Source organism: Quercus suber, unplaced genomic scaffold (assembly GCF_002906115.3).
Source record: "Quercus suber isolate HL8 unplaced genomic scaffold, Cork oak 2.0 scaffold_228, whole genome shotgun sequence".
Taxonomy (NCBI): domain Eukaryota; kingdom Viridiplantae; phylum Streptophyta; class Magnoliopsida; order Fagales; family Fagaceae; genus Quercus; species Quercus suber.
This window is the reverse complement of record NW_027069686.1, coordinates 984,063-994,971: the sequence shown is the minus strand read 5'-3', so window position 1 is coordinate 994,971 and position 10,909 is coordinate 984,063. Positions and strand designations below refer to the sequence as shown.

At 32.7% G+C, this 10,909-nt stretch overlaps 1 protein-coding gene across 1 annotated transcript; it reads left to right on the top strand.

Annotated features, from left to right (window-relative positions):
* Positions 1-3,461: 3,461 nt before the first annotated feature.
* LOC112027235 (fructokinase-1) lies at positions 3,462-7,427 on the top strand. Its single transcript, XM_024059901.2, is given in 6 exon segments — positions 3,462-4,083; positions 4,160-4,425; positions 4,516-4,643; positions 4,646-4,806; positions 5,758-5,910; positions 6,497-7,427. Coding segments are annotated over 6 exon segments (1,500 nt in total). The 5' UTR covers positions 3,462-3,678; the 3' UTR covers positions 6,884-7,427.
* The last annotated feature ends 3,482 nt before the right edge of the window (positions 7,428-10,909 follow it).

Genomic DNA, 10,909 nt, shown 5'->3' with positions numbered 1-10,909 from the left:
AATTTTTTTTATACAAAATAAAAATTCTATTCTAATTTTACCTAAGTGTATATATGTGTGAAACTCCTTCTGAGAGACTTAAATCTTGACCATTATCTCCACATCCTACAAATATTTATATTTGTAAAGTGATCATCATGCCAAAGATACACAGTAATATATAACTAAATTATTTGAATGGCTGATTCTCAAAAAAAAAAAAAAAAATTATTTGAATGGCAATAGATTTCATATATTTTTTGTTTACAAATGAATTTGGTGAAAATTCATTCCAACTTTTTCCTTGATAATTTTAAGTATTTTTTATTTCATAGAATTATATTTCTTTCTTAAAGGAGAGAGAAAAAAAAAAAAAAAAGTGTTCCTCCACTCAAGTTTGACAATTGACATGACAGATTTTTCTTAAAAAGTGTGGGAACTGGGAATCTCTATGGCCAACTTTTTAGTAACTATGATGACCTATATATTATTGTTTATGATTTTATTAATTTGTTTTGACCAGAATCCTCAAATCTTTCCCATTTTATTGAAGACATAAACAACATCTTATCTTTCTATAACCCTCATCTTAAATAACATAGTTAAATAAAAAAATTTATTACTAAAACTAATAAGGCCATACCCTTTTATTATCCGATTTTTTTTTTTACCTTTATTATAAATTTGATAATCACAAAGAAGAGGGGATATTTTGAATATTGGACGTTTTCGTTGTCATTGAAAGTACTGGGTGGTGCCACAAGCTCAGCAATTGGAATTTTCAATTTTCAAATATTATGATGTCATGTAAACTTTTATCTAATGCACAATTTAACATTACAAGCACTAGTCTATACAAATGTATCCACTACCAGAGGTCCATCCAAAAGATGCATATTCTATATATATATCCGTCCATTTAGAATATATCTTTTATTCTAAGATGATGATGGTTGTGAATTTATGATAGAATTATAAAAGCATCCAAGTTGCTACCGCTTGTTAATGTAATGATCCCTCTAAACCCCCCGCCTTCTTTTTTTTTTTTTTTTTGCAGCTTCATATTCCGTTGTTGAAACATCCTTTTTTTTTTGCAGCTTCATATTCCGTTTTTGAAACATCCTGAACCATCAAAATCCCATCTCTCTCTCTCTCTCTCTCTCTCTCTCTCTCTCACTTTAACCAACTTGAACTTATCTTTCGACTTTTAAATAAAAATAAATAAAAAGATCAGCTTTCAAAGTTAGAAATCACAAGGTTCACTTTTTTTCCAAACTTTGACCAAATTTTCCTAAGATGGTGCAATGTAAATACGTTGGGAAAAAATGGATAAAAATTGCATAATTATTGTCCCATACCTATAAGAATAATCCATAATTAAAAAATTGCCTAAAGAACTCGTAGTAACTAGTAAAGGGGGCGCTTTATTTAGTTTCTGAAACAAACCCCACAACTTCACAGCAAAATCTCGGGAGGAGGGTGTTCCTTGGACAATTCATCGAGTCTGTCCACAACTTTTTGAGCTAAATCACCATATGCTTTGGAAACTAGAGAATCAGGCGCTGACACTACTATAGGAACACCGTCATCACCACCTTTTCTAATGTCCACTTCTAATGGTATCTGAAACAGCAATAGATGCAAACTAATTACAACATATTATTAGTTGATAAATACAATAAGCGTGTGAGACACATGTTTCATAATTAAATCACATTCCTAAATCGCATGCCATAAGTATTTCGATAACATATACTCCTACTAAAGATGCACATGGCTGTCACAAAGTTCAAGAAAGGAAGAAAGTTTTGGAATCTCCCACCAATCATTCCAAATGCCCAAATACAAATAGTAGCACAATCACCTGGCTTCTTTCATTTACCTTTAGCAGCCACATTAATTGTATGTGAAATACAAATATCCTACCATCTCCTCAGATAATTCGAAACCCAAATAGTCACAGGATTATTTGAATTTCTTTCATCTACCTTTAGCAGTCAGATTATTTGTCAGACACAAATATCATATCCTTCTTACTTTGGAAGTGATGAACTTATACCAACTTAAAATTCTGGTAGAAATGCTAATCACAGCAAATAACTGTATGAAAAAAATTCAGGTGGATTTGCATGCTAAAAAAAAAAAAAAAAGAAGGCGGGGGGTTTAGAGGGATCATTACATTAACAAGCGGTAGCAACTTGGATGCTTTTATAATTCTATCATAAATTCACAACCATCATCATCTTAGAATAAAAGATATATTCTAAATGGACGGATATATATATAGAATATGCATCTTTTGGATGGACCTCTGGTAGTGGATACATTTGTATAGACTAGTGCTTGTAATGTTAAATTGTGCATTAGATAAAAGTTTACATGACATCATAATATTTGAAAATTGAAAATTCCAATTGCTGAGCTTGTGGCACCACCCAGTACTTTCAATGACAACGAAAACGTCCAATATTCAAAATATCCCCTCTTCTTTGTGATTATCAAATTTATAATAAAGGTAAAAAAAAAAATCGGATAATAAAAGGGTATGGCCTTATTAGTTTTAGTAATAAATTTTTTTATTTAACTATGTTATTTAAGATGAGGGTTATAGAAAGATAAGATGTTGTTTATGTCTTCAATAAAATGGGAAAGATTTGAGGATTCTGGTCAAAACAAATTAATAAAATCATAAACAATAATATATAGGTCATCATAGTTACTAAAAAGTTGGCCATAGAGATTCCCAGTTCCCACACTTTTTAAGAAAAATCTGTCATGTCAATTGTCAAACTTGAGTGGAGGAACACTTTTTTTTTTTTTTTTCTCTCTCCTTTAAGAAAGAAATATAATTCTATGAAATAAAAAATACTTAAAATTATCAAGGAAAAAGTTGGAATGAATTTTCACCAAATTCATTTGTAAACAAAAAATATATGAAATCTATTGCCATTCAAATAATTTTTTTTTTTTTTTTTGAGAATCAGCCATTCAAATAATTTAGTTATATATTACTGTGTATCTTTGGCATGATGATCACTTTACAAATATAAATATTTGTAGGATGTGGAGATAATGGTCAAGATTTAAGTCTCTCAGAAGGAGTTTCACACATATATACACTTAGGTAAAATTAGAATAGAATTTTTATTTTGTATAAAAAAAATTAATTATATGAAATAAATTTGAATTTGAATTTGAATTTGAATTTTTAGTTCAATAATTTTCGTAAATATGTAAATTTAAAAATATATATTAATTTAAATTGACAAAATCTTAATATTAGTTATATTATGTTATCATGTGGGCAGTGTGGTGGTGGTGTTTTTTTTTTTTTTTCTATCGATAGATTGTGGTGTTGTTAAGTTGATGTGAAGTACTAATTTATTTAAGTATTATAGGAAGAATTAAAATTGAAATGAGTTTTAAAAAAATTGAAACAAAAGTTATAAGTGTATTTAAATATTGTGAAAAGGAAAAGAAAAGAAAAGAAAAGAGAAGAGAAGAGAAGAAAGAATTGGGGTGTAGTGTCAATTGTGTAGTAGATAACAATATAATTATAATCCCTCTCTTCGCTTCCTGCTTCCAACACAATACAACATTACTCAAAGTAAATTCTGTTCTGTATTGTTGGTTGTAGAAGTAGAAGTAGAAGTTAGTTTGTAGGTTTTGTGGGTTTGTGATATCGGTTGAGGAAACTGAATGCCTATGATCCATCATCTGACAACCACCACCAGCCTCTTCATCAAATCTTCACTCCCTTTCGCATACCATGCTCCATATCAATATGAATACGATGTTCATGATCATAATCATAATCAACAAAACCCTAGACCTAGACCTAGGAGGAGGCGCTCCATTTCCCAGTGGTCAATCCCTCGCTGCTGCAAAAAAGAGCAAGTGTATCCTAATCCTCCAACTCCAAGGGCCAAGCGAAGCTCAAACGTAGGAATTATAACAGCCACAGGGAAATCAAAAGAAATAGATGTGGCCACTTTGGGAAATCTGTGCGTTGATATTGTGCTTAATGTTCCCGAATTGCCCCCCAATGACCCTGCTCTTCGCAAGCTCTACATGGATCGCTTATCAGCTTCACCGCCCGATAAGGTCTCTCTCTCTCTCTCTCTTACTTTCAGCTTTCAATTTTCAATTTTTTTTTTAATTATTATAATTATTATTATAGCAATACTGGGAAGCCGGTGGTAATTGCAATATGGCAATAGCAGCAGGTCGGGTTGGACTTGATTGTATAACAATTGGTCATGTCGGTAACGACATTTATGGACGCTTCCTCCTAGACGTCCTTCATCATGAGGGTATTTCTATGGTTGGAATGATGACCCCCACTCAACTACATTCTGATCATCTTCTTCTTCATGTTGCCTCTTCTTATCAAACACTTCTCTGCTGGGTTCTTGTTGACCCTTTACAAAGACATGGTTTTTGCAGGTATACCCCCTCCCCACAATTATATTTCTTATCTATCTATCTATCTATGTATCTTGTGCCTCAAAAATCAACCTTGTTTCTGTTTCTCAGTCGAGCTGATTTCAGTGACCAGCCTGCTTTCAGTTGGTTGACCACCCTCTCCAACCAAGTCAAGATGGCCATTCAAAACTCTAAGATCCTCTTTTGTAATGGTTATGGCTTTGATGAGCTTTCCCCCACCTGCTCACCTCTGCTCTACAATATGCTGTTGAAGTTGGGACTTGTGTTTTTTTCGATCCTGGACCCCGTGGAAACACTCTTTCCAATGGAACTCCCCAACAACAGACAGCCCTTTCCCACTTCTTAACAATGAGCGACGTTCTTCTTCTCACTTCTGATGAGGTCCGTTTCACTCTTTACATCACCTATTATTATTATTATTATTATGCTCTCTCTCTTTTGCCGCTTTATTTTTCTTGTTTCTGTTTAGGGACCTCTTCACTTGTCATATTATGTTATTTTACGCTCTTTTCTTTCTGCTGAATTGCTGTTTCCTTTTTTCAACACTATGCATTACTGCACCATTCTTCTCCCAACGGCCATTTATACTTCTGCTCTATGCCCATTTAGCCTCTATTTAGTCATTACCATCTTCTTTTACACCCTTTTTCTTCTTCTCATGTCCTTGGAAAACCTTTAATTTTAAATATTGAATCTTCATTGTGCTGTTTCCATTAGTTTTTGCCGTGCCTGTCTGAACTACATCTGTTTGTCATATTACAGGCAATTAAAATGTTGATTCCCAACATTTTGGTTTTATAATGAAAGTTGGCTTGGCCTTTATATTATAATTTCCTTTTTGCTTCTTTGGTACATCAGCACTCTAGTGTCTATGACTGTTACATTTGCTTAGATGGACTACCGATTTGTCAGGCTGTACACTTTTATATATGATTCTTCTATACAATAGTACCAAAAGTTTACAAAGATCGGAAAGGTCTTTTTATCCTGATGGAATTATTGATTCATGTTGGTGAGGAATTAGATATAATGTATCACAAAAAGTTTTCCTTGGATCACTATCTTTTTGGAGTTCCATATTCATGTTGGTAAATAGACCTTAGTTGCATATCTGAATGATTGTAGTTTGTCTTGAACCTGTCGTGGCCTTGGTATACCTAGCAAGAGTATAGTAGGCTTACAACCCCATTCTTTCAATAACTTCCTTCCAGTAGAGTCTTTCTTTAAAGTGTAGCTTTTGTCTTTGTAAATTATGGTGGAAAATTCTATTTGTGCATAGTTTACTAGATTTTTTTTTCCTAATCCATTCCACTTGTGTAAATGATTTGCCAGGCTGAAGCACTGACTGGCATAAAAAATCCAATATTAGCAGGGCAGGAGCTGCTCAAGAAAGGTGTGCGCACAAAATGGGTGATTGTTAAGATGGGTTCAAGGGGTTCAATTATAATCTCTATGTCAAGTATATCTTGTGCTCCTGCATTCAAGGTATTATTTTAGAATCTCAACATGATCTCTTATGATGTTTCCATGAATTTCTTTTTTGGACTTCTTTGATACCATGATATTAATAATTGTTTTTGAAAGTCTTATAGAAATAAAAATAATAATAATTGCCGTTGAAAGTCTTATCAAAATGATAATAATAATAATAATAGCTGTTGAAGATCTGTGTTTTGACTAACTATAACAGAAGTTTGGGGTTAATAATGTCATTCAAGTGTGTTCTTCATATTTAATTTATTATTTTAAACTACATATTTACCCATTCTCTTGCTGTTGCACCATAGAGGAAGCCTTTTGTACCAAATCATGTGAAAAAATGTTAAAATAAATAACATAAAACCCAAGAGTTTGACATGCAGTGAATATGATTGTGTGCTATATTTTGTATTAAAACTATAAGTTAACTAAATATTAGTGGAATGAAAATTTCTTCCAATAATGTGAAAAGGTCCATATTCGCTCACTTTCTTCTAGTGCATTATTCTAACCTTCCTAAATTCCTTGTTCATCTTCCTTTCTTGCCTAATGTGAAATGAAACAAGTAGTTGTTATTCTGCAATGTGATCAGGTTAACGTTATTGACACTGTGGGGTGCGGAGATAGTTTTGTGGCTGCTATTGCATTTGGTTTTATACACAATATGCCCATGGTTAGTTCATTAGCACTCGCAAATGCAGTGGGTGCTGCAACCGCCATGGGTTGTGGTGCAGGTAGGAATGTGGCAACCTTGCAGAGAGTTGTAGAACTCATGAAGACGGCAGAGCTTAATGAGGATGAAGAATTTTGGAATGAACTGCTTGCTGAAAATGTGGACACTGAAGAAATTACATTTCTCTCGAAATTTGTCATTAATGGAAACAACCACCAGTTGAACTGTATTGCATTACAAAAGGTGGTCTCGGAACTGCTGCCTAAGCTTGAATCATCACCTGTGGAGGGAAAAGTGCCATCTTGATAGATTAGGAAACATGGCAACTTTCCAGCAATGGACATAGATTTTGTAAGAACCAATGCATTCTCTCAGTTGGTTGCACTCACAATTTTACTACCTTGAAATGAGGCCTGGGTAGGAGACAATAAACACAGATTGGATTCATCTCCATTCAAATCAGATGAGGTAATTGTTGGGTATCAAATTAGTTGAAGGGGCGAGCAATGTTGCATAGCCTGTTTTACTGTTGGGATTTTTCATTTTAGGTGATAGTTTTGCTTTTTATAGGTTAGCAGCTATATGCTTCAACGTGCCAGAGAGTTTTACATCTGAATTGGGTTTCTGCAAGCAACTTATTCATGATTTTTTAGATTTTTTTTTTTTTTTTTTTTTTTTTTTTTTTTTTTTTTGGTGCACCATTGCAATAAGAATGCTTCCCAAGTAGGTACCTGAATCTCCTTGTGTAAAGTTGGCATTGTAATGTGATACTTCAATAGCATAAAGGAAGCAATTTTCCCTGGACGGTGTTATTTTTGAAAATTGCATAAAGTGCCCTCTTAACTCCAAATGAGTCTATTTCATGATTTCGTGAAGAGTCGTATAAAGCCACCATTTCCTGCTTACTAAAGATCCATATTTACATTTTAAGTCCAAAATTTGAGTTTGAATATCCATCAGTAAAATTCTCAAGGAAGTGGGGAATTGATTTGGGTTGCCTTTAGATTTGACAATTTAAAATCAAGGCATTTGTGGGAGAAACGAATCTTTTCCCAATCAGGTATTGTCCGCTTTGAGACGGGTATTGTCAACCCTTACTCCTATTCACATGGATTTGTTCAATCCCACATCGGGGAGAAACGTCTCCCACCTTTGCCTTATAAGCACTTGGCTTAAAGAAGGGTGTATGATAGTGTGTATGATCCCACCTTCCCCTTCTTCGGCCGATGGACCCGAAGGAGTGCATAGTGCATGCGATGTGATGTGCAGTTTTTGAGACTTGCTCGCATGATCACATGTCCTCTGCTACGTCCTCTTCAAGGAGCTCCGCAAGTTCTCTTTCAAGCTCGTCTTCTACCTCGCCCGCTCCGTATGCCTCTCTCTCTCTCTCTCTTTATTATTATGTTGTGTTTGATCAAGAAAACTTGTTTGAATTGGGATCTTGTGGATTTTTTTTTTTTTTTTATCTAAATGCCTCACACTTCTTGCTTCTTGTTTGAAAGAATTGACAATTGAAGATTACACTGGTCTAGGGCACACATTTCCCTTTCTCTTTAAGTTAGGTTTTTGGAGATTGGAATAAGATTGTGTACTTACTTAATCTAAGTTCAAATGTTGAGATGGAAGCAAAATTAGTCATGTTTATGTTCAATTTTGAAATTAAACTAAATAAAGATTTGTGAAATCACTTAGTGGTAACTTAGTAGTTAAGGATAGTTCATCACCTTTTAGAGTGAACAAGAAAGAAGTGAAAAAAGGACTTTGTCAATTAAGGAAGTAATAGTCAGTCCGACTTCGGATAGAATAAACGTGAACGATCTTGACTAATACATAACCGACCACAAGAATGTGGGACTAAGGTTTGGTTGTTGTTGTTGTTGTTTATTATATGATTTAAACAAGAATATAGATCTTCCTTGAGTACAATACTTAAATCAACCTTTTCTAATCTGTGTGTGTGTTTTTTTTTTTTTGAATGAATGGGTGAATTTCATTAAACACAGAACTTTGATATAAGTAATGAGTGCAAACAAAATTGTAAACCCCAACACCTAAAGGAACTAAAGAACACCACTCCACATAAACAGACTCAAGCGGAATTATAAGGATCCCAGCACCAGCTATGAATTAAGAACACTTTTGCAAACAAATCAAAGAGTTCTTACAACCCATCATATGTGCCTATCTCAGTAATTGAGCACAGGTTAGGATATCCTCCAATTAGCACAAAGGATTCCGTTATGAATTGACTTCCTCACCTTGTTGCAGAACAAACTCCACTCTAGCCTTATACCCTCTTCAGATTGGAATAAGATTGTGTACTTAACAAATCCCACAGGCTTATAAGGCATGAGTGGGGTTTCAAAAACTGCTCATGTTGCTTGAAGGAACAAAGCCGTGTGGGTCCTTCGACCTCAGAGCGGACAAACTGCTTGCGGGTTTGGAACAAATCCTCCCCACAGCATTAGAAGAACAATTGTTAGTATAAATTTTTTATATAAATTTAACAACAAATTATATGTTTTGGTAAACAAAAACGTTTGTGATACTATTTAGTAGTTTGAAATCCGCTTATTAATAAAACTAACATCTATCCATAAATTTTATCAATTAAAATAAAATAAAAAAAATTCATTTCATGCTATAACCAAGTCTTTTACCTAAAATAAAATTAAATCAAACTTCTTCATTTTAAATATCTCTACCCAAACAAACAATTGAGGAATGCGTAGAGATTTAACACGAGATGTATTTTTTTTTCTGAAGAATTAAATGATTCCTAAGAGCATATTCATCTGCCTTTTTAACAGTTTGCAGACGTTTATATATATATATATATATATATATATTGTAATAGTAATAACAGCTATAAAAATACAAATAGAATAGAAAGAAATTAATGGCTTGAATAATGTGACATATAATGCACGATTCTTATGCTTGATACATTTATTCACCCTAAAAGATTCCTTAAAAAATTACACTTTACTCCTCTAAATTATAATTTTTTACACTTACCCCTGAACTATGGAAATGCACACTTAATCCCCTAAAATATTACCTGTGTAACACTTGCCCCCCTAACTATGAGAATGCAAATTTACCCTATAACTGTGTAACACTTTGCACTATATCTCATGGGCAATTGTTTTAGGAAAGTGAGTATGTATTCTCATACTTTGGGGAGTAAGTGTAAAAAATGGTATAATTTAGAGGGGTAAATATGTATTCTCATAATTTAGGGAGTAAATATAAAAGATGGTATAGTTTAGGAAGAGTAAGTATGCATTCAGATAATTCAGGGGTGATTCTCAAAAAAAAAAAAAAAAAAGAGTTTAGAGGGTGTGTAAAATGAGGTATAGTTTAGAAAGAATAAAGTTTAAAATCCTGAGATTCCTTAAAGGCCATCCCGCCAGCCCACTAATATTAGTGAGTTTTTTTTAATAAAAAAATTAATTTAATTAATGTTGAGTATTAATATGCCATATATGTGTGAGTTCTGATTAGCTTAATTGGTAAAATTTCTGACGATTGAATAAGAGATCTAAGGTTTAATCTCTGCCTACACCAAAAATTAATTGGTGTCTTAGTCTGATAATGAAGAATTATCATAAAAAGTAGACATCATAAATTGAAACTTTCTATAAAAAAAAAAAAAAAAAAAAAAAGTATGCCGTATATGTGAGGTTCATAAATACAGCAAGTATGCTGGAGCTTGCGTTGTGTTGGAACTAATCGATAATGGGTAATTCAAGCAACAAAGGCCACCTAAATAATAAGAAGGCCACCTATAATAAGCCCAAAATATATAACTTGTTAACTCAATGTTTGTAGCTTACTCAAAAAGTCAAAATTAAAAGTTGGACAAAAAGATTGAAAAAATCATTTGTGAATAAACTTAAAATAAAAATGTGAGATTTAGACCATAAATAAAATTATAATTTTTGCTTTTTTTTTAATTGAAAATTTGATAAAAATAGATGTAAAAATGATAGAATAATAAAATAAAAAATAAAAAATAAAAATGTAAATAAAAGTGAAATCAAAATCAAAATTAATAAGAGAAGTATAAATGTTTGTAAGATGTAGAAGATAAGAGGTGGGATTCAAGTTCTCAGAAAAGAGATTTATATATATATATATATTTAGATTATGTTAGAGCATGATTTTAATATTGTAAAAAAAAAAAAAAAAAAAAGAGAAGTGAAGTGAGAGAGTAATAAAAAAATAAAAATGAAATAAAAGGGGAGAAATGAATGAATAGAAGTGGTGAGGGGGCTATCAAAAAAAAAAAAAAAAAAAAAAAAAAAAGGGGGGGGGGGGGGAAAAAAA